At 40.7% G+C, this 25,244-nt stretch overlaps 1 protein-coding gene across 4 annotated transcripts in view; it reads right to left on the bottom strand.

Moving 5' to 3' along the window:
* slc35d1a (solute carrier family 35 member D1a) overlaps nt 1-25,244 on the bottom strand; it is a 29,191-nt gene that overhangs the window by 1,351 nt on the left and 2,596 nt on the right. For 3 of the 4 annotated variants that reach the window (XM_055641926.1, XM_055641927.1, XM_055641930.1), the window contains exons 4-12: nt 23,861-23,928; nt 23,709-23,780; nt 22,052-22,120; nt 17,372-17,474; nt 13,538-13,630; nt 7,030-7,097; nt 4,907-4,985; nt 3,436-3,518; nt 123-1,752 (exon numbers count right to left, since the gene is read on the bottom strand). In XM_055641926.1, the coding sequence (XP_055497901.1) occupies nt 1,650-1,752; nt 3,436-3,518; nt 4,907-4,985; nt 7,030-7,097; nt 13,538-13,630; nt 17,372-17,474; nt 22,052-22,120; nt 23,709-23,780; nt 23,861-23,928 (738 nt within the window). In that variant the 3' untranslated portion in view covers nt 123-1,649. The remainder of the gene's footprint in view (nt 1-122; nt 1,753-3,435; nt 3,519-4,906; nt 4,986-7,029; nt 7,098-13,537; nt 13,631-17,371; nt 17,475-22,051; nt 22,121-23,708; nt 23,781-23,860; nt 23,929-25,244) is intronic. The other variant, XM_055641929.1, reaches the window with a different exon arrangement.

Here is a 25,244-nt window from a genome sequence, read left to right as displayed (position 1 = left end):
CCCCCCCCCCCCTCACATAAAAGCCCTCCAAACTAACTGACTAACATTTAAGCAATGATTTACAGATGTTTAAGTGTCTCCCCGGTCTCCGGGGAGGAGGCAGCCGCTACAGTAGTACAGACCTGGGTTGACCGTGGGTCGTTTCGGGTCAAGTTTGACCCCAAACGCGAGCTTTGGTGTGCAGACGACATCCTGGAAAAAATGGCCGGTTTTCGGAGTTTTTCGGTTTCCGGAACACCGGATAAAAGGTTGTGCACCTGTACATACATTACAAATGTAACTGTCTCCTTGATTCCTCATATTCATACTTTTTCCTACAAGCTTTATATTCCACATACATTATATTTAAAAATGTTATGAAGTTGTCACAAACACACAGTAGATTTAAGCAACCTGTCAGAAGTACAGAACAATTAATTATTAAATACTTTGGTTCATCCAGGTACTGAATGAGTTGTTTGAAGTAAATTTAAATATTTCATGAAAAGTTACAACTGAATGGGCCAAGAGGTTTAATGTGAACCAACATTTTCTAATCTTCCAATTTTATCAATTGTTTAGCAGACTTAGAAAGCATCAAACAATTTTTTGAAGGGTCCCAACCCGAAACACCACCTATTCATTTTTTAAATAGCTTTGCTTTAATGTTAAAAATGTTAGTTCCAAAACTGTTCTTACAATTCAGTTGTGTTTAACACAACTCGCTTGTGCAACACTCATTAAATTGTTTGACAGATTTTTTCAGATTTCAAAATATTTAATTAAAAAAAGGCAGTTCAAACGCAGCACTAAATTTATTTTGAAAAAACAATTCTCCACTAAAACTACCCTTGTGATGTTATGATTATCTGAACTGCATTGTTAAATGTAGTACTTAGCAAAGCTATTTCTGGGAATTTCAGCAGAAGGTGTACCAATAAGATATTTATGTCAACAACATTCTTGCTCCCCAAAGTCAGTTTCTACCATTTGAAACCTAGAAAATTATCCCACACTTTACTGCAACATTTCTTTCTGTAAACGAACAAGATTGTTTACTTACAAATATCTGATTCATTGAATACAAGATATCTGTTCATGGACCAAATTTGGTAGCCACAGTGCATGAGATAGTTGGCTTGCACCCAATGCTCCAAGATATCCTCAGCCTCTCAATCCACAAGTACAAATTTTAAATCGATGCCAAAAACTATCGGTACTCTGACTTCCTCCACTTAAAAGTGTTATCAAAATTGGTAGTTCTACAATTCAGTCATCATTTAATTAAAACCATTGTAAGCAGAACATATTATCTACCTCTAAGATTGCCAGATTATTGTACTGTTCTTTCGCTGTTCTTAAAAAGAGGTGCAAACAGACAAACAATAAATATTGTAAAAACAGATTAAGATGCCCCAGTGGAGATATCTATTGGGAACTTTGGGGCCGAGACAAAATAGAACCTGTAGGGGAATGTATAATGTTTTAAAACCAAACTGTAGCACATTAAAAATGGGCCATTTTGTACTAGTTTGGCTTTATTTGGTCTATCAACATTGTAACAAACTTGTACCAAAATTAAAACAGCATATAATTACATTAATCTATAGTCATAGATACCTTTCTTAAAGAAATTAAAAGGAACAAAAATGTTAATCGAGATGCTCTGCTCAAACAGCAATTTTTCCCTTGGTTTCAGTGTTGCTGCTGGGTGTCTTGGTTGACTGCTCCTCTGTGAATGTAATATAGGAATATACCAAACTTCCAGCAATGCTGTTAAAACAAAATACATGAAAAAGTTCATGACATCGCACTATATGAATAGGTCAAATCAAACAAGAAAATTATACCATTCTACAATGTTGCAGACATAAGGAGAGACGGTTTAAAAGATGAAGAACACAATGCCAGGGCCTAAAAGGGAACATTAACCTGTTAGATTAAACAATATACATTGCATAATATTGCATGCCCTTTCGGCAATACTAGCTGTTTTGCAATAAATCCTTCCATGACCTACTCTGTAAATTTCCCGTGTATAACCAATTCCTTTGAAATTCACCACAGGAAACTGAGTAATTCAGTGTGGGAATAGGCCCTTCATGCCGTCCAAGGGCGGCACGGTGGCGCAGCGGTAGAGTTGCTGCCTTACAGCGAATGCAGCGCCAGAGACCCGGGTTCGATTCTTACTACAGGTGCTATCTGTACGGAGTTTGTATGTTCTCCCCGTGACTTGCGTGGGCCCATTTCCGTGCTGTATCTCTAAACTAAACATGAATGAATTACAACCTCCCCCTGCTATCTCCAGAGGAGAGGAATGTAAGACCTCTCTACGACTCCTCACTAATAGCATAGCAAATTGAAGATTACTATATACAGACCTCAACAAAGAGGGTAAAGAAAACCACAAAGCGAGCAAGGGTTGTCAAGAGGCCAGAAAAGGGAAAATCATGTGAATAAACGTGTTGTCAATCACTGGAAAGGACTTTGTTGATAGTTTGCCACGCCTTCTGTACCTGGGGGGGGGAAGGGGGAAACTACCTTTCAGGGTCCCTACCTGGTCGGAGAGGCAGCATTTCTCCGGGCTGCAGCTTCGACCCGTCCTCACGGCCTACCAGCGGGCCTGGAGCGGCGTTTCCCGTCGGGGACCGCCCAGAACCTCGGCTTCGGCGGCGGCACAGCGCTGGAGCGGGCGATGCCTTGCCCGGGTCGCCACGCTGGAGCTCCGGTGAGCTGAAGATCGCTGAGGAAAACATCACGGAGCTGCGGGACTGTGGAGCGACCAGCGGCGCTGAAATTTACATCGGGAGCCTGGGATCTCTAGATGAGATCGCCAGTTGTGGAGCTCCAACCGGCGCGGCCTTGTTGGCTTTGGAAGCCGCGGCCTCCAGTGCGGAAGCGGCCGTTCCAGGGTTCCCAGGCCGCTGAGAGGATCCTCCCGACGCCAGAGCAACATCACCCGGCGAGAACGGCCTGGATCATCGGGCCTCCGTAGAGGCAACTGTGGAGGCCTCAATAGGCCCGACTATGGGTGAACTGAGGTTGGGGACTGGACTTTGTGCCTTCCCTCATAATGGGAACCATTGTGGGGGGATGTTATTTATGTTTAAAACTCTTATTAATGTTATGTCTGTATTCCTTCTTTATGTTCTGCAAAATGGCAAGAAGCATTTCACTTCACTACACCTAGGTGTATGTGAATGTGACCAATAAAATACCTTTGATACCTTTGATAATGATCCAATACCTATATAATGCCTCGATTTTGTATTGGAGATATAGTTCTCTGGACCTGCCCCAATCTGTGTTGGAAGGTTTAAAGAATTATCCAGCACTGTCAGAATAAAGAATCGATTTCAATAGCAACAAGATTTTGAATCGAGTGTTCTTGAATTAAATTGAAAAAAAGAGCTCGGTTTAACAACGAAAATAACTAAAATATCAATCATTACTAACCTGATATTTAAACCAATGAAGTTAGTCCATGTGAATATATAGTCTCCACCAAGAAACATTCCAATATAAGTCACCAAAATATTCTGTGGGCATAAAAATATTTTAATGCAAGTTAAAAAAACTAAAATATCACAGGTTACTTTTCCTGGAAAAAAATAGAGCAGAGTGGATAAATGATACGATGGAATGAGATGTGACAGTATGAAAAAAAAAATTACAATATTTGTAAAACTAAAGTAGAGAAGATTTTAAATGTAGCCAAAGTCTAAATTTTAAAAATCAATGCTTTTCACGTACATCAGCCCTCATTTGGGCAAGTAGAAACTGGATGCTGGTTTCATATTTAAAATGTAATATTTTTAAATTAAAAAAATGTATTTTTGCTGAAGCTCTCAGCTAGAACCTTATTTCTTATTTTTTCTCCTGCAAAAAAAACTGCCGCAATAGATTTTGATTTACAACACCATGCACATTGGTATTCAAATTATTAAATTGATAGTGCCTTTGACAAAAACTGGAAATCTTCCTGGTTTAAAAACCATATGGTTTATGGTTTACTTAATAAAGTAAATCCGCGTTATAATGGATCACGTGGGGTGGAGAAAAATATATATCACAGTTTACTTGCTGGTAACAGCTCGTCTACCAGTGATGCTCCCTGGTATTATTCTTTAAATTTACAATTTTATGTGAGAAGTGTTCTTTTCCGACTGAAAATTCAGTTTAAGAACAGTTCTCAGGAATGGAACCCTTGCATAACCTGGGAACCCCTTGTGGCAAGCAGCAATACAATTGGTCTAAATATACTTATGCAAAACTTGGGTATGGCTATACTTTATCTGCAAAATAATTTCACTGTACGACTGCACATGAGATAATAACCATTGTAAGTAAATTCAGGAAGAAAATAGTCAATCAAAATCTCTCTATTACTCAATGATCCTCAGCAATAGGACTACAGGGTCACCCTTAATTCAGCCATGACTTCAAATTACTGCTGGTAATTGAGGACAGAACTATGTAGATTGTTTGCTACACATTGCAGCTTTATAGACACTTCCCAACAAAAAGAGTCAAAGACGAGAAGCCATCACCACCATTACAGAGCGCATTGTACAAACATGGAACGAGCTAGAACATCTTACAGGCCTCTGTTCCCCAACTCTTGGATGTTGCATCCGGTCAGTCAGGGTGAAGACATGCCTGATTTTCCCTTGATACTTGCCATCAAGAAATATCCAATACGGACCGTTCACATGAAGTTCAAAAAGGATTAAGCATGTCTCTGTACTTCTTAGCCATACCATAGTCGAACAAAGGCAATTCAAAGATTATGCAGGATAACAGGCAAATTACGTGCAGAATAGCAAAAAGGTAGGGAATCATATAATATTGCCATTAGAAAGATAATTGTCAGGGCATGCCAAATACTGGAAATAAATGGATCATCTAAGGTTTTGTCCTATCCTACCTTAACACAGCCAACGATGGTGGTGGTAAGAGCAGAATTATACTGTGTGCACAGAACTGTAGAGTACATGAGAACAAATCTGCAAAGAGTAAAATAATATCAATAAAACTTGGGTGATCCCAACTGAACTCAATTAACACAACGATTTAACCAAATTCAGTATTTTGTGTTAGTGATTTACTAAATACCAAGAGGCAGGTTTTAAATTCAAGTAGACACAAATATCATTGTTGCAACAGGAAACTGCAGATACTGCTTTATAAAAAAAAAGTGCTGGAGTAACCCAGTGGATCAGGCAGTAACTCAGGAGAACATGGATCGGTGACGTTTTGGGTCGGGATCACTCTACAGGCGGATTGTAGGGAGGGGAAAGAAAGCAGGAGGACAGGAAGAGCAGGAACAGAGATTAGCATGGTGGATGCAGGTGAGGGGTTTTTGGATGGGCAGATGGTTGGACAAAGGCCAGAGATTAAAAAGCAGAAGTGGGTGACACAAAAGGATTGAAGAGTTGTGAATTGTAAAGCAAGATAAACCAACATAGGTGGAAGAGTTGGGGAGGAAAGAAATAGGTGCAAGTTCAAGTGGGGCACATGCGAGGGGGTGCAGAAAGAAGAGGAGGGGCGGATACCTAAAATTGAGGAACTCATTGTTCATACCAAAGATACCAATGTTGGAGCACACAGCGGGTCAGCTAGCATCTCTGAAAAAAATGGAAAGACGACGTTTCGGGTTGGGACCCTTCTTCAGACCGAATGGTGCAGGAAGAACGGTGGAAACATTTGGAAGTGAGAAGAGGCAGGGCAAATTACTACTGGCAACAGATGGCCTCAGGTGAGGGGGTACTGTGATAGGCAAATTGTTGGATTGAAACAGATCTGAGCCCAAGAGGGATACATAATGATTGTAGAAAATTGAACATTGAATTCTCCAATTATATGTAACTTCTACAAACCTCCCACTGGAGTTACTCCAGCACTTTGTGTTTATCTTTCGTATTATCTATCAGCATTTGCAGTTCCTTTTTATTTCAATGTTCATACCACTGGGTTGTAAGCTACCCAAGCAGACATCCTTTTATGCAATTCTCCAATTTTAAGTAACTGCCCCTCCCCCTTCATCCCCCAAATATCCAAGGAAGAATGTGCTGGCGTGGAGAGGGTCCAGAGGTGGTTTACAAGAATGACCCCAGGGATGATTGGTTTAACGTATAGGGAGCGTTTGTTGGCTCTGGGCTTGTACTCGCTGATGCTTGGAAGAATGAGGGGGTGGTGTCATTGAAACTTACCAAATAATGAAAGGCTCAGATAGAGGGGACATGCAGAGGAGTTTCCAGCAGTTGGAAAGTCTAGGACCACCATGTTTAAAATTGGCATGTAAAGGGATATTTCTCTGACTGTCAAGGCAGAGAGAGGCGCAACCCACATTTTATACTGGAGAGGTTGGGGGAAACCTCGGGTATAGATTACATCCCAATGAATTCTCCAATTGTACCTAATATTTCTCCATCCCTTCTCCCTATCCTGTGTGTGTCCCCTCCCACACACACCCCAATTTCCCGAATATGTGCGTTATGATTGTGTTTATAATTTGTTTGGTTGTTTTGTTGTTTGTCTTTTGCACAAAAGTCCGCGAGCATTGCCACTTTCATTTCACTGCACATCTCATATGTGTACGTGACAAATAAACTTGACTTGACTTGATTTCCCCCACTATCATGCACCTCTTGCATGAGATCATGCCCCTCTCCCCCCTCCTTTCCCAGACCCTTCCACCTACATTCCTCACTCGGACTTTAAATTTCACTCTTCCCCTTATCTGACACTCTCTTCTCTACTTTCCATCTTATGTTTAAATACTTATTCAACTTTAATTTTAATCCAGTCTCAAAAGTAACACTATTCTTTGTCATTTATTCCATCCAAATGCCAACCTAACCCCTCCTCGTGTGCATTCAGCTTTGTCATGCCCCAACCTCTCTTCCAGGTTCTCTCCTCCCCCCCCCACCACTAAGCCAATCAGATTAGGCCATTCAGCCCATCGTGTCTGCTCTGCCATTCAAACACGGTTGATCTATTTTGCACTTTCAAAATTACTTTACAGAAATATACGTGGATTACACTTACCCCATTATGCAGGACACCAGATACTGGAAAACAAACATTCCATTTGACCAGCCTTCAAAATCAATTGCCTGGAAAAAAAGTGTTAACTTGTTCATTTAAAGTTTAATCTCTTCCAAACAGATGGAAAATGAGGTTTACAAGCCACGTAGCATAGTTGTACTTACAGAATCATTCCTTATTTACTATGTCTCATCCGGCAATACAAGACAGGTTCTAAGAGAATAATGAGAGTCACGACCCAAAAGGTAGTCTGTCCATTCCCACTACAATTGCTGCCCGACTCGCCGAGTTTGGCCAACATTGTGTTTTGCTTATAATTCCACAAGGTAATCTATCCATTTACAGGATAGACCACTACACGTGTCATCACAATGGAACACAGACAGGATGACTCCAACAATGTTCCAGTGGGTGGCAGAGATGGGCAGCTGATCTTATGCCACCTCACAGCGCCAGAGACTGTTCAATCCCGACCTTGGATGCCGAGTGGAGTTTGCATTCTCCGTGACCGAATGGATTCCCTCCAGTTTCTTCCCACATCCCAAAGACGTGGGAAGTTTGCAGGTTAATTGGCCGTTAATTGCACCAAGGAGTGTACAGAGTGAATGCGAAAGTGGAAAGTGATAACATAGAACTAATGTGAAATGGTGATTGATGGTCGGCCTGGACTCGATGGGTCTAAGGGCCTGTTTCCATGATGTATCTCTAAACTAAACTGTGCTCACAGCAACAAGTCAAACTAAGAACTGATTCCCACATACCATTTACCCTTCGCTGATGAATCAGTGCTCCTTCACATTGGGCAATACAGGGTAGAAGCATTGAAAATAGCAAGAGCACAGAACGTACACAGTGGGAAATTTTAATATCCATCACCAAGAGTGGCTTGGTAACGCTAGCACTGACTCAGCCCCCAAGACCCTATCTGGTGCACCTGACATGCTTTCTGAAAACAAGAATGCTATCAATGACTCCTTATTCTGTTAGGTACATAGACATGTTGCTTACTTTATTAGTTTTATTGCTATCAATAAAAGTCTCGGCCCAAAATGTCACCCATTCCTTCTCTACAGAGATACTGCCTGTTCCACTGAGTTACTCCAGCATTTTGTGTCTATCCTCAGAATAATTCTGTCTATTTTCTAAAACCCACAAATACCATTCTATTTTCCTCCAGTTGCAGATCTCTGCTTTCCCTTCTTCACTCTATAAATGATTCACTCTATAGTGCTCTATTCGAAAATGTGTTCTAATATTCTCAAGAACCTGTCAAATCTATTAATTTTAAAAGCTGCAAAATGTACAAATCCAAAGTAGTTCATGTGCTAATTTATTTATTAATGTGCTAGATGGATAACAGTAAAAATAATTTAATAATTATAATTATATGCACACACTTAAAGGCAGTTTCTTCTGCACAGGAATATCAGTTGTCAATCTTTGTATCTTTTAAAGTATTTATCTTTTGATGATCAGAAAGGCACAGTGCTACTAGTAATATCGATATATCGGGGAAGGAATTTTTACATACACCTGCACTTTGTGGGTAAGTTAATAGTAAATTTCTAATATTCTGAAAGTACATCAGGCAACAGATTTGATCCCCAAAACCTGTAACAGTTTCAAAATGGTAATGCAGCTTTGTTAAAAGCACAAATGAAAACGCTTAAAAATTCTTCATAGCCCCGAATTATAATTTGCCTTCACTCTCCCGACTCCCAATTCTGCACTCCACCCCTTCCTTTTCCTAAACTTTCTTACAGTACCTCCACAGAGCACACTCTAATAAGCCACCCCTTGAGATAGCAAGACAGAACGTCTATTCTACACAAGTCTCCCTGGTATTTTTTTCCCTCCAGAAAAGGTACACAGGCCTTGAACCAACGCCAACTGGGCAGACAGCATGTCTGCATACTGAATTCAACTATTCAATCCTGCCAAAACAGTCACAAGCTGGGGCCTCTCACATTACCTTGTGTGCACACACATTAATATTAATATTTCTATCATTAAATTTTGACCAAAATACAATTTGAAATACTATCCAAGTTCAATATTTTATGAATTCTCCAAATATATTTCTCTGAAACTAAATTAAAAAATAAATCCTTCCAGTTCGCTGGAGGATATTTAAAATGAATATTTTATTACACTTCCCTTTTCTTAGGACTTCAAATAGTTCAGAAAATAGAATTCCTAGAAGCTTCATGCGGTTTCATAGCACTGCATTTAGTTTAGTTTAGAGATACAGCGTGGAAACAGGCCCTTCGGCCCAACGAATCTGCACTGACCAGTGATCCTCGCACATTAACATTACCCTACACACATTTGCGACAATTTACACTTATACCAAGCCAATTAGCCTACAAAGCTGCACGTCTTTGGAGTGTGGGAGGAAATTGAAGATCCCAGAGAAAACCCACACAGGTCACGGAGAGAACGTACAAACTCCGAACAGACAGCACGAATGGGTCAGATTCGAACCCAGGTCTCTGGCACTACAATACAACAACTCTACCGCTGTGCCACCGTTCTGCCCGAGATTAAAATTGTTTGCATTTTGAAGCACCAAAATCTAAAAATTTAAATGCCCCAGACCTATATAGAGTGTTGCATCAAAGGAAATCCTTGCCCACTTACTTCACCTATGTCCTTTTTGTAGCTTCCTTTGTATTCAAGTCACATTTTGCTTTCTTACATTTGTATTATCAGCTAATTTAGCAAACTGTCTTTGGTGCCGCCAGTCATACTTGTAAATTATTTTAAGGTTGAGGCCTTGGCTTCAGTCCTTGTGGCAAATCACTTCTTGCATCTTGCAAATCAGAAAATAACCAGTTTTTGACCATTCTCTGTTCTATTTACCAATCCACTCTCTATGCATTCCAATGTTAACATTGCCATGACCTTTAACTTTTACTCTTTCCGGTTGATACCATTCTTCAGACTCAGGCATTGTCCCAACCCCAAACGTCACCTGTCCAATTCCTCCCAGATGCTGCATAACACAGAGTACCTCCAGTAGTTTAAATGTTGCTCAAGAACTCCATATCTGCAATCTGTGTCTTCTTCACAAAAGTTGTGCTTTTTTTTTTAAGAATGTGAGACTACAAGATTAGAGACTATGGACTGAAGCTATTTGAGGGGAAGAGGCTAGTGGAAATATGGGAGACAATAGTCTGATGTTCAATGGTGGGTCATGGTGCATTAAGTAGTGCGATGCATCAGATAGCTGGTGATCAATCTTTGGAATTAGAGATATGGATCAATTTACAAAACAACAGTATCGCCTTCATCGGCAGGTCCTATGACAATGTTCGCACTATTTTCAGATAGCGTTATCAACGGGCACATATTGATGAGCAGTAAGAAGGGTGCAAAGTCAGCTGGGAGATGCCGAGAGCTGTGAGAAGACATGCCACTCACTGTGCATGATTCACATGTCATGGTTATACAGTATAATATAGTCCCCCAAGTTGAATAAAATGGAAAATCATTAAAGGAGAATGAATGTAGTAATTGTTGAGCTGCAGATGGACTGTGAAGGTAAAGGAAATATAGTATACTTCTGTCACAATCAAATTAGGTCATTTGTGAATTATAATTGCACACCCTTTCAGTCCTACAACAGGATTCAGGACATACGGGAAAGAGACCAAGAAACACAGGCTACACAATAGCCTTAACTGCTGACAGCAGATCTAAAGGGGATGGCAGCAGTGACAATATCATGAGCGAGCAGTTAATAGGGCAGCACAACGGCACAGCAGTAGAGTTGCTGCCTTACAGCACCAGAGACCTAGGTTTAATCCTGGCTATGGGTGCTGTCTGTACATATTCCCTGTGACTGTGTGGGTTACCACCCACATTTCAAAGACATGTGGATTGACTTTGTAAATTATGTGTAGAATAGAACAAATGTATGGGTGATTGTTGGGTGGAGTGGACTCAGTGAGCTGAAGGACTTATTTCCACACTGTATCTCTAAATGAAACTTATTAAACATTGTGTGCTCACAAGCTGTTTACAGAACGTGTAAGATGAGACAGATATGCTTATCTTGCATTAGGGCAGAGTAGAGAAACTAGTATGTATCAATTAATAGCACAGAGATATTTTTTGTCATTTTCTACTAGTCTCAGTTTCTTTTCCCTTTCACTGCGTAATAAATTAATTTTATCTTTCACTGCTTAATACCTTAATTTGTAGATTTAAAGATGAAGCGTCAGTATAACCAAGAACACTTTTTCAATTTTTGGCGATTTATAACGTGAAACATTTTTTGTTCTATTGGACAAAAATAAAATGCCAGACATCATACATCTTGGTGACAGCTTAGTTTGTGAACTACAATGGCTAGCTTCCAAGAATGAGCTATCACATTCAACACAAGTGATATGTCTATACTTATGTGGCAGACTATTAATAGCAGTATCAGGAAATTTTGTATAATGAGCAGTGTTGTTATAGGTACATAATTTTAAGTATTTGCCTTCATCACCTAGGCAACATTGACAAAGTGATGTGGATTGCGAATGGGCAAAAGAAAATGGAGGTGGGGACAGATTGATGGGAATCTGTGCACACTTACCGTATTTCCCGGCAATGAAGGCGCTATTTTTTTTACCCAAAGATAAGGCACAAAAATTTACCTGCGTCTTGGAGGCCGAAGGTTGGGTTGTTAGTCAAGATAGACTTGGCTATACCCCATTGCTGGCAGTTGATGGGAAGTGGCTGTAAATGGATGGCGGGGGCTTGGGGGGGGCGGGGGGGGGGGGGGGGGGGGGGGGGGGGGGGGGGGGGGGGGGGGGGAAGGAAAAGAGTTCCTTTCACAGCGTCTGGCCTGGAGAGGGAAGCAGCTCGGGTGGCTGCGAGCGGCCACTACCTCAGCGCCTTCTGCCAGCCCGCCCACCAGCCAGCAAGGTGGGAGCTGGCTGCTCCAATAGACAATAGGTGCAAGAGTAGACCATTCGGACCTTCGAGCCAGCACCACCATTCAATGTGATCATGGCTGATCATCCCCATTCAGTGCCCCGTTCCTGCCTTCTCCCCATATTCAGAGAATTCCACAGACTTACAATTCTCTGTGAGAAAAAGTGTTTCCTCGTCTCCGTTCTAAATGGTTTACCCCTTATTCTTAAACTGTGGCCCCTGGTTCTGGACTCCTCCCCAACATCGGGAACATGTTTCCTGCCTCTAGCGTGTCCAAATCCTTAATAACCTTATATGTTTCAATAAGATCTCCTCTCATCCTTCTAAATCGCAGAGTGTACAAGCCCAGCCGCTCCATTCTCTCAGCATATGACAGTCCCACCATCCCGGGACTTAACCGTGTAAACCTACACTGCACTCCCTCAACGGCAAGAATGTCCTTCCTCAAATTAGGGGAGCAAAACTGCACACAATACTCCAGGTGTGGTCTCACTAGGGCCCTGTACAACTGCAGAAGGACCTCTTTGCTCCTATACTCGACTCCTCTTGTTATAAAGGCCAACATGCCATTCGCTTTCTTCACTGCCTGCTGTACCTGCATGCTTACTTTCGTAGACTGACTAGACCAAGTGCAGACCCGTTGGATCTGCTCTCCCAACGCAGCCGTTCCCTACCCGTAGCCCCACGGAAGACGTGGTCCTCCAACTCAAGCGGCTCAGGATTCAGCAGTGCTGCTGTTTTTAAATGGCGTCTTTGAGGCGAGATGCGGGCGCCAGCAGCCGTTATGGTCGCTGGCCAGCAGGAGGCGACAAAATGAGTGAGTTTGGGGGGGGGGGGAGAGAGAAGGATTTTATTAAAAATGTGTACATAAACATGACGAAATTTAATGAGTGGATACTTGGAATGAAAAGTGAAATCTCTACCGAAATGGAAAAAAAAAAAAAAATCAGGGAGTTTGATCTGGTCGGGTGTTGGCGTGGCAACAAATCAAAGGCTGGCAGCCACGTCACACACAGCCAGCCAGCCAGACACACACAGAGTTTTAATATTATACTAGACCAAGTGCAAACCCGTTGGGTCTGCTCCCCCAACGTAGCCGTTCCCTACCCGTAGCCCCCACGGGAGACGTGGTTCTCCAACTCAAGAAACACACACAGCCACAAAAACACACACAGCCACACAGAGTTTTAAATATAGATAGATGAACAAGGACCCCCAGATCCCATTGTACTTCCCCTTTTTCCACCTTGACGCCATTTAGATAGTAATCTGCATTCCTGTTTTTGATACCAAAGTGGATAACATCACATTTATCCACATTAAACTTCATCTGCCATACATCTGTGCGAGGGATCTGGGAACTGCAGCCAGTCCCGGGGCACACAGGTGATGTTGCCGACCCCAGGAATAAACCAAACCCTTGATACTGTGCCGCCATCCTTTTTTCAAATGTTAACAACTTAAATTAGGGGTGCGTCTTCATTGCCGGGAAATACGGTACATGTGGCCAAAGGATACAAGAATTACTGATACTGATTTTAAAAAGTAGACACTATAAATGATGCATTAAAAAGCTTACCCTCTGTAGATCTCCTGTGAAATAGGCGATGGCCAAAGAAGGCAAAATCATAAAGAGGGCATTGTAATAAAGCAGTCCATATTTTCCCAGCTCCTGAAAAAGAAAGACAAATCAGCATGAACAAACAGATTTAGGTAGCCTCCATGAAACACAGCACAGGAATATACCCTTCAGCCCAAAGCACCAAACTAATCCTGTCCGCCAACATATGATCCACATCAATGTATCTGTTCATGTGTCTGTCTAAACGCGTGTTAAGCATTTAGATTTTAGAGATACAGCGTGGAAACGGGCCGTTCAGCCTGACGAGCTGAAACACCACACACACACGCACACACGATAAAGGGAGTGTTGGAGGTAGCTGGAGGACCCGGAGAAAACCCATGGTCACAAGGAGAGCGTATAAAATCTGTACAGACTACACAGGGATGATCCAAGAAATTATAGGTTTCAAACCTTACGATAGATTTAAAGAAAATATTAGGGACAGGATTTACTCTTTAATTTATTCGAGATAGTTAGCTCAGCTTTGTGCAGAGGATATCCTGTCTCATAAACTTTATTGAATATTTTCAGGTGATGAAGATGACAATAGGGTAGTGGATGTTGTCGACATGGACTTCAGTAAAACCTGGGGTTGATTCAGACCACAGTTGCTGTCTGTAGGAAGTTTATACTTTCTCCCTGTGGCTGCATAGATTTTCTCCAGGTGCTCCCATTTCCTCCAACATTCTAAAGACATGCAGGTTTGCAGGTTAATTGGCTTCTGTAAATTATCTCTAGTGTGGAGGATAGAACTAGGGTACGGGGGAAATCGCTGGTTGGCACGGACTTGGTGGGCCGAAAGACCCGTTTCCACGCTGTGTCTCTAAAACTAAAAAAAATCATTGCACATTCAGTTCCATTTGCAACTCCTCAGCAAATGAACCTGTCCATACCTGCATGCACCATGACCAACAACATTCCACCAAAGCCTGAGAAATTAGCGTTCATAATTGTGCCAGAAAAAAAAGGGCAAGAGTTATTTTTAGTTTATATTACAAAAACATGCCTTCCTATGGCATAACAGTGAAAACTGCAACAGTTGAAAATGATAGCTACATTCCATAAAATTAAAGAAATGGAAGTGTTTGTTTTCAGTTTCTCTTATCTACTTTCTAAACCAGGCGATTTTCATCTGGATCACCATGTTCTAAGAACTTTCTTCAATTTAATGCACTTAATTTCAAACAGTTTTATTTCACTTTCAAAAACAGTATTTAATTTCACATATACTTCTTTTGAAAATATCAGTCCTTTGGACAAAATCTGCCAATAGACTCTGCCCAACAATTTTTTTTTTACCATTGCTCAAAATAGACGACATCCTTCTACTTAAATTCTAACACGGATAGTGTGATGTTATTGCAAGTCAATTTCCTAACATCACAACCATTCTAGTTTTAGTTTTAGAGATACAGCGCGGAAACAGGCCCTTCGGCCCACTGGGGCCGTGCCGGCCAGCGATCCTTGCGTAACCACCAGGGACATTTTTTACATTTACCAAGCCAATTGACCTACATAACTTAACGTTTTTGGAGTGTGTGGGGAAACCGAAGATCGCGGGGAAAACTCACGCAGGTCACGGGGAGAACGTAAAACTTCATACAGACAGCGACCGTAGTCGGCATCAAACCCGGATCTCTGATGCTGCATTCGCTGCAAGGCAATTATACTGCTGCGCCACTGTGCCGCCCCCTGCCGGGTCTTCTTCACTGAATCAGTCAGACGTTGGCAGCTGATCAAAACGTCGCCTGGCTATTTCTTCCACATTCCCGACCCGACCTGCTGAGTTCCTCCAGCTCTTTATTTTTCATTATTACTACTTCCTCCACATGTTCATCAATCAAGGTGGGAAAGCTTGAGGGAACATTTCCAATACTATTTATAAAATTCTATCAAACTCTGGTGGCACAGTGGAGCAGTGGTAGAGTTGCTGCCTTACAGCCCCAATGACCTGGGTTTGATCCTAACTATGGGTGCTCTCTGTATGGAGTTTGTATGGTCTCCCTGTGATTACTCGGGTTATGATCCACATTCCAAAGACATACAGGTTTGTAGGTTAATTAACCAGTAAAATTTGTAAATTGTCCCTAGTGTGTAGTATTATGCTAATGTATGGGGATAGGTGCAGACTCGGTGGGCCCGTTTCCACACTGTATCTCTGGACTAAACTCTGATAAACTTGAGAAGAATGCCAATTGGCAAATTCAAAATATTTTTTTCTTGAAGGACTGTGTTGTAATCATCACTGTTGTCTCTGAACAGCTGCAAATACCACTTTTGAGGGCGAGGGGTGAACAACGGCAAGTAAAACTGCATGCTCAAATGAATGCGGACACATCAAGGTTTACAGAACCAAAAAGTAAGCACACAACTCCGAAGAGAAATGCACATCGCACAAGTTTGTTACACTCAGAATCCATAGAGCTGTGCAGCTTGGAAACAAGACCTTAGGCCCATGTTGTTCATGCCATCCATGTTAGCATTCTGAGCTAGTCCCATTTGCCGGTGACAAAGTTAAATTCCATTTCCCATTCCTTGGCCCACCTTCCAAATGATCTACACCCTGTTGAAAATGTTTATTTTTCTTCACTGTCCACTGTACCACCAATGATTGTACCATCTGCAAATGTACTAAAATGTTAACTACATTGTCATCCAAATTGTTAATGTATACAAAACCCCCCAATAATAGTGTAATAACAACAACATTGTAGTTATTTGAGGTTGTAGTGATTAATAGCCTAACATGAAAGTCATTAGGTTTATTGCAATGCTGCAGCCAGATCTCAACAACAATGACCATGCCATGAGCATTTGGTGCCACTTGTTCAGTGCTTTGCATCAATTTCCCAGCTGCTCAGAAGGGTGGGAAGGAGAAAAACAGAAGCTCCTCTCTTATTTTCGTTCCTTCCACCAGTATTTTCATAGCTGCATCTGAAAATCTGACCTGCTGAAATTTGCATTCCTGTAGCAGATTTACCATGCAACCTTTCATTCTGGTCACGTTACATTGAGTTACAACACTAACTCAGCTTCATTCCACAGATGCTGTCTGACTTGCATTTTCAAGATATTGGTTGATTTTTTAACCTTTTGACTTCCATAATATTTTACTTTCACCTTCCTTTTAACTTGAAACCTGAGAAAGCAGTTGTTGCTTATAGTACATTAGACACCAAAAATAACCATGCAGTTATGCCAAATAATCCACTCGGAAATAGGCAAGCTCCCTAATTTGGCAGCATGCACCACACCAAACCTATCACCTTTGGATCAATGCACTAAGATTCCTTTAGTTTTGTTTACTAGTTTACCCTAAATCCCACGTCCGACTTGCCTAATCACATTTTGGGAGAAGTGAATTAGAGGTTCTATTTTTATAAACTTTTCCCACTAAGTATATAATAGCCACAATATTAGCAGCACCAACAACTCTGAAGAGCCTAGGGTGGATCCATATTATCAATTAATGCCACGAGGCAGGTGGTAGCACAGTGAAGGGGAAGAATTATAGAAATATTACATCTGCACAATAATCTGGGATCTGGGAAAATCACACTGTGGCTTACCATGCCTGGGAAGTGGAATGGGTAGGAGGACTATGCTACATGTTCTTCAAATATTTTAACCAGTTTAAAATGCGAAAAATGTTCTGCTGAAAAGAGGGGGGGGGGGGGGGGGAAGCAGATTCATTTGCAGGGAATACAATGGTCTACCGATGCACCATCTAGGTTGACACGAGTGGCACACGAGATGGAAAAATTTACTTACTTCTGCAATATTACTTACTTTTGACTCCAATTTCTGTTTTACATAAGCTCCATTGGCAGCTGTTAGTACATCATTTGTAAGAATGTATCCATATCCCAAAGAATCAAATGCCATGTCAGAACTGAAAGAAAATGCAGAGCAATTTTCACTTTTCATCATGCACATTAAAACCAAGATACTGTGCCCTCCATAATGTTTGGGACAAGGACCCATTATTTATTTATTTATTTTCTTCTATACTCCACAATTTGAGATTTGTAATAGAAAAAAAAAAAAAAAATCAATGTGGTTAAAGTGCACATTGTCAGATTTTATTAAAGGATATGTTTATACATTTTAGTTTTGGCGAAAAGGTTGCATATGCTTGGTCTTGTCGATGTACAGGATGCATTAGGTGAAGATAGAGGAGGTGCAGTGAACCTCTGTCACAGCTGGAAGGACTGCTGGGGTCCATGGATGGGGGCGAGTGAGGGGGTATAGGGACAGGCGTTACATCTCCTGCAATTACTGGGGAAGGTACCCGAGGAGGAGATGGTATGGGTGGGAAGAGATAAGTAAATCAAGGAGTGGCGGAGGGAATAGTCTCTGCGGAAGGTTGGAAAGGGAAGATGTGACGGTGCTGGGATCACGTTGAAGGCGACGTAAATGTCAGAGGATAATGTGTTGGATGTGGAAGGAGCTGAAAGGACCAGGGGAACTGTATCCTTATTCCATCTGGGACTATGACAGTAGGGGAGAAACCATGTTTACTAAACAATGACGACATTTCAGATGTTCTACAATGGAAAGCCTCATGCTGGGAGCAGATGAAATGGAAACTGAGACATTGAGAGTAGAGGATAACGTCTTTGCAAGAGGCAAGGTGGGACAAAGTGTAGTCCAGAGGTACATGTGTTTTCTTCCACATTTATGCACCGAGTTCCTCTTTTATCACAAAGAAATTGCAAATATTTTCCCTCCCCCTACCAAGCTCGTGTGTGCGCACACACACACACACAATTACCTTTGACAGCTCTCATTTTTAAATATAAACAATCACAATCATCCTTTATTAGCCAAGTATGTTTTGCAACATACGAGGAATTTCATTTGCCAAGTCAGTCATAAACTACATATGAAAAGTAGCACTGAACTAAAATAAGCAAGTGAACTCTTTCAAAATGAGTCGGTGTCATCCATCACAGTAATTAATGTAGAACATAATAAGATTCTATGATCTAGCCAACAGACATCGCAAAAGCAGGTATCACTTTGAGTTTAACCGCTAAATACTTGAGTTGTCAAATTGTAATTGTGATTCTGCACAAAACCATGCAAGTTATTCCACACAGCTGCCTCGTAGAGTATCAAAGGAAATTATTTCAACTTGGGAACATCATGTGGCTTGAGGACAATTAAGAGTACTTTCAAATTTCTTAGAATAAGCCCCTACTTACTTACCTGTATATTTCTATGATTCCAAAAGTTGTTGTACTGCCTATTAATTGAACTTTATTTTGTGCTTATTTTATCTGCTTTCAATCAAATTAAACAAGCAAATGTCCTTGGCTCGTTACATAAAATAAAATTATACTTTAGCAGAGATGTAGCCGAAAATAAAATTTCAGAGTAACACTGTAAAGAGAAATCAATAGATTTCTAATAACTAATCTGTATGAATGAATTCAGATAAATCTCCAAGACCAAGTAATTTTATTTTACATTTGAGATAAAAAATAGAGAATGCTCAAAATACTCAGCAAGTGAAACAGTATCTGTGAAAAATGAAACCGAGTTTTGAGCCTTCTCTCTTGGTTAGCTCTCCAACTAACCATCAACATACACAGCTGGATACAGCAGAATTGCAAAGCGTTAGTACGATCTGTTGGATGCAAGACCTGTTCACTGCCAAGCTTTTTTCCCCACTAATGGCCATGATCCGAGTATACTCATGGGTGGCACTGAACAGGTTAACCTTGTTTTTGCCGTGTAGCATAGTTTCCATGGTCTGGCACCTGAGAAATGACAGTTATGCCCCTGTCCCACTTAGGAAACCTGAACGGAAACCTCTGGAGACTTTGTGCCCCACCCAAGGTTTCCATGCGATTCCCAGAGGTTTTTGTCAGTCTCCCTACTTGTTTCCACTACCTGAAACCTCCGCCAACCACCTGCGACCTCCAGGAACCGCACGGAAACCTTGGGTGGGGCACAAAGTCTCCAGAGGTTTCCATTCAGGTTTCCTAAGTGGGACAGGGGCTATATTTAAGAGGGAATTAGATGTGGCCCTTGTGGCTAAAGGGATCGGGGGTATGGATAGAAGGCAGGTACAGGATACCGGGTGGGATGTTCAGCCATGATCATATTGAATGGCGGTGCAGGCTCGAAGGGCCGAATGGCCTACTCCTGCACCTATTTTGTATGTTTCTATAACCCAGAATTGTAAATAATCCAGAAAGAGGACACCACAAAACTGAAGAATTCATTAAAATTCATAGCAATTAAAAAAAATAAAAATAAAACCTTTAACTTTAATATTGGGGGTTCTAACATTGCATTTTCAAACATAAAATCATCCTAGCCAATAATATAAAATTTAAAGCGCATGAGTAATCCTTGGTCAAAGAAACAGGAGAGGTAAAAGTTAGAGTGGGAGAGGACACATGAAAGATTACATGGCAAATAAATTTGACAGTGTAATTAAGCTAGGATATAAAAATATAGACGTTTTGTGGCAGGGCAGAAAATTACATAGATAGGGAAAGGCGAGATATGGTGGGATTTGTAAACAGGAATGAGATTCTTCTCATCCTTCTAAACTAGAGATCTGAATGCAGATCTAACTGACCCAATATGGGCAGCACTCTGGCACAGCTGCTTCATCACAACACCTCAGCTGCTGCATCCCTGCACCAGACACCCAGGTTCGATCCTGACCTCTGGTGCAGTCTATATGGAGTTTACATGCTCTTCCTGTGACCGCATGGGTTTCCTCTGAGTGTTCTGGTTTTCGTTCCACATCCGAAAGACATCCAAGTAAATAGGTTAATTGGCCCTTGTGTGTACTGCACAAAATGAAGATGGGAGTACCAAATCCTTCTCATCCTCTTCAAATGATGATTTTACAAACTATTTAGATAAAATTGAACAGTAGAGAGTAAAGCATTCCCATTTAAACGTGCGAAGGCAACTAATGGAATTCAGGCAAGATTTTCTTGGTGGTTTAAAAGTAGAGAAATTTGATTGCTCATGTAAACTTACAGAACAAGAAATCATCCCTGCTTATCCAGAAATGGTAACATTTGCAGCTATGATAGTAACAGCCATACTACCCACTCAGGTCAGCGTGGAGAGGCTCTTCTTGTCAATGAAAATAATTCAATCAGATTTAAGGGCTTCAATGAAGGAGGATCTGGCAGAAACAATTCTGTTCCTAAGGACAAGTTATTAATACATTTTAGGTATGGACTTTTGGAGCAAACTTAACTACCTATGCATTTAGTTTTAATTTCTATTGCACTTGAGATTTTTGTCATAATTTTGCCATTTAGCTCATACCTGTGGCTGGAGCAATGTTTTTATAATTTTTATTTAATTTGTAATTTTTTTCTTTCTTTAGAATAATGAATTATGGGTTTATTTCAAGAATAAACAATTTAAAAAAAAGCCATATTAGCATAGCTACAACCATTAGACTTAAAACTTTAAGGACATGGGTTTAAAAGGTAGCCTGATGATTCATGCAGTTCTTGTGAAATGCCATCTTGTGTAATATAATCATAGCAGATTTTAAATTATTATACCTAGGGGTCAGTCGGAGTCACAAAAAATCAAGGAGCCGGAGTCGGGTGTTTTGGGTATCAACTCCACAGCCCTGCTTGCAAGTTCAAGCACATTAGCATGTTTTTCATAGAATTCAAAACTCACTCATCTCACACTATGAAATTGAAATTCGAAGAACCATTTTTTTTAAAAGATCATTTAGGTAGCTTTTAACATTCAATTCTTTCCACATAAATGTCCAGGTTCTCTCTCTTTTAAAAAATAAATAAAACACCCATTTCATTGTTTCCTGCTCAATATGCTTCCCCCATAAACGGTTCAACCGTAGCATTTAGTTGCAATCAAGTATTCACCATCTTGCTACCCATGCAGCCAGGAGAAATCAGAGAGAAAGCACAAGACATGGCAGATTCTGGAATCTTCAACAAAACCACTCAAATTTAGGAGGTTACTTGGGCATGGACTGAAATATGCATGATCATTTATGGTTGATTTTAAATTGACATATTGCCAATTTTGTGTCCAATTAACCTCGGTTTGTCTGTTCATACCACAGAGGCACAGTTTTGCAGAAGCCTTAAAGCACATGAAATCTGTGGATCTATTTTCTTATGGACAGGACACACATCACTTGGCTAGAACTCAAAAGCTGCTGTTGTCACACATTGAAGTTGACTGGCTGTTTTTATCCAAGTTAATATGATACCCGTGGCTAATTCCCGAAATGTAATGCAAGAAATTGAGACCAGGATCTACCTGCTCTTTTATAACCCCTTGATCATAGAATCGAATTCTCCATAAAGTGGTGCGGAAAAACAGAAAAAGTTAACAGCAGTTAAATGGAATTAAGGAGACCAAGATTAAAACTCAGTGGTTTTTGAAAATAACAGGGACTGGAGGGTGAAGCACACACTGCGATGTTATTAAATATAATCTTACCTGGCAGCAATTATTGCACCAAGCAACATTGCAAATACTGTCATCTGAATAGATCGAGTGAAACTCTTACTGTAACCAGAAATGAAAAAGTTAGGTTTGTATTTGAAAGAAAAAAAATAATTACAGGGCATTTATGCAGTACTTTCAAACAAGAAAAGCCATCTTTCCAACAGGTGCAACAAAACTAGCACAACAACCATGAAGTTCAATTGTATTTGGAAATGTTGGAAATACTCGGTTTGGGCAACAACTGTGAAAGACTTTAATCTACTGAAATAGTCAGCAATAAAATGAAAGCAACATTTTCAACAAGCAGAATTCTCCAACAATACAGTTGTTAATCCTGGCTAAATTGGAGCAGCTAAGACTTCAAAATGGGGTAAAGTTTCAGGGTTGCTGGGAGATTTGGTAAAATTGGAATTGCTCTCTGCAGAGATGGGACAAGCTGCGAAGAGGTGCCAGAGTGTCTGGAGCTTAGATACAATTTGCAAGCAAAGAACGGGAATATCTGCAAACCCTGTCAATTAGGTGCAAAATGCATAGAATGGATTGGATGGCTGCAAACCAGCCATACACCTTATAAATAACGTTGCAGAGTTTGACTTTGCCAAGTGTTGATTGGATGAGGTGTTGAGTCTTGTCTGGGTTTTCTGTAAATCAGGATAAATGTTTCTAAGTTGGCTTCCTCTCAAAATCAGTTTTGAATACAATGTATTGAGCTGTTGTATCATTGGGTTATGGGAATGCCTGTTATATTTAGGGTTAATCGATACCTGTAAGTACGTTATTAAGTGCGTTAATAAGTGTGGTTCGGCCCCTCGAGGGCCCGGGACATAAAAGTCCACTACCAGGAGGCTCAATGTCGATCTTCTGGGAGAGCGCTTTGGACTGCGTTAATTTCTGAAGTGTCTCTGTCTGAGCGAGGCCTAGAGGGTTTAAACAGGCAGAAACGAGGATCGAACCCGCGGTGGGATAGGTACAGTAGTTGAACTGTAACGCGCTTTCGGTAAAATAAAGATCAGTTGTTTCAAGTGCTTGGTTCAGTGTTTTTTTCTGAAACTAGACTGGGGGGGGGGGCTTAGAATCGAGCAATTTACACAGTAACAAAAGCAAGATTATTTAGAATAAAGTTTTATTAAACTCTAACTTTAAAAAATCAAAACATCATGACAAGCTATAACACAGAATTGACTAGACTTTTGAGAAACGACTTTCTAGTGTTGCAGGTCTACCACCGATTTTCTAGCAACTGCCGATCTGGCACCTCCTTTAATACGGACAAAATTATAAGAGCGCACTTGAACCCCCCCCGATGTGGGGTCTAGGCTGGGCGAGACAGCCCCGATCTCAACATCATCAGGACTCTGGTCCGGCCAGAGCCGGCACATCCATTCCCATAGCCGACTTCCAAGGCCGACTTGTATCTTGGCTCCCCAATAGCCTAGCCTGGGTACCATTGCAATTACCTCTATTGGTTCGGCAAAAAAGAAAACCTAGAAAGGCTCTGGAACCAAGGGTGTTGGAAAATCGGAGGTGGACCTGTATAATAATGCATGGCTAACTATTTGCCAATTATGCATTTATATTATAGGCTCTGAGAAATTGTACAAAATATTTGTTTTATAAAAATAATCAATAATTTTTTGATATTACTTACTTGAGCAATATGCCTTCCGCTATCATTGTAAATAGAATAGAAAACCTCCTTAGGACTGTAAACATTGGGAGGCTGAGAAAAGGAAGTTACATTTAGAAAAGGTCATATTGTTCAAACCCAAGCTTCTTTCAAAAAATTAGATATAAACATACTTCAGTTTCTTAGTGCCAAGAAGTCCTGTCATTTGGTTACCCAAGTACAAGAGAGGTAGTGGAAAAACCTATGACAAAGTAATTTTACATTACTCATTTAATAAGATGCAAAATATACCAAAATTGCACTTACACAGGCAAATTACAAATGCATGCAAAGGTTTAGTTTAGAAAAAGACCCTTCAGCCCATCAGGTCCACGCCAACCATTGATCTCTTGTTCACAAAGATAGACACGAAATGCTGGAATAACTCAACGGGACAGGCAGAATCTCTGGAGATGGAATGGGTGACGTTTCGGGTCGAGACCCTTCTTCAGACTGGGGATCTCTTGTTCATATTAGTTCTGTTAGCTAACTTTCTCATATACAATAGAAAAAGATGCTGTATGACTTAAAGGGCTTACACATATTCTAACAAAAATTTGTCAGTTTAGAAAATTTGAGACGCTATTGGTAAATATTTTGCCTGCTAAAATATTACATTCCAACTTTTTCACGTGAAAATAGAACTTTAATAGCAGCACTGTTTTTTTCTCTTTGGTAACTTAGAATATGATTTGTAAGTATTGTATTTTCCAGTTACAATAACTCTGCACACTTTCACGAATTACAATTTTCAAATGATGTGATGGATAAAGGAAATGCAAAGTTATTTTGGCCTGGATGCAAATGGGATATGTCAACACTTTACTGTGGACTGCCAGCAAATTTTAAATTTGTAGAAGTGCAGAACTTGCTAACCTAACCCTTCCAGTGATTTTTTGGCAGCCTCTGCCCCTGGGCTCTGGGGGAAGGGGGAGCAGGGGGGAAATTCAGCTGTACAGCAGAGTTGTGCTAACTTACGAATGTCTGACTGTAGATCTAGCTCAAGGACTACAGAATCATGAATCCTCTTATTTGAAAGGAAACTTTGGCTGCGAGGAAGAAAAATAAGTAATTACTGTGCGTGTATGCTAGTTTTTTAGTAGATTTGAATTTTTAAATTAAATATTTTTCCAATATATTTTTTATAGCTTTTGATTATCACGAGCATTCAGAAGCATATAAAGACTTTGATGGAGGCAAATTCCCAAATGTGAAATTGGGTTCTGGCTCGGACATGACCAGACCACAAAGTAGAATGACCTGACATTTCACAGGTCTCCTTCATGCCGGGCCTATACCTTGCTATCCAGCTTTTTGTAATCAAATCGGGTAAACATGGAAAATTACTAGGGATGACACAAAATTCTGGAGTAACAGTGGGACAGGCAGCATCTCTGGAGAGAAGAAATGGGCGACGTTTCGGGTCGAGACTCTTCTTCGGATTGTTCTTTTCAGCAAGTTAAGAAAAACGTATTAAAATTATATATTTATCTAAACAGGTAGCCAGCAATTTAACTC

This window comes from Leucoraja erinacea, chromosome 10 (genome assembly GCF_028641065.1).
Source record: "Leucoraja erinacea ecotype New England chromosome 10, Leri_hhj_1, whole genome shotgun sequence".
Classification (NCBI taxonomy): domain Eukaryota; kingdom Metazoa; phylum Chordata; class Chondrichthyes; order Rajiformes; family Rajidae; genus Leucoraja; species Leucoraja erinaceus.
This window is presented reverse-complemented; position numbering and strand designations above follow the sequence as displayed.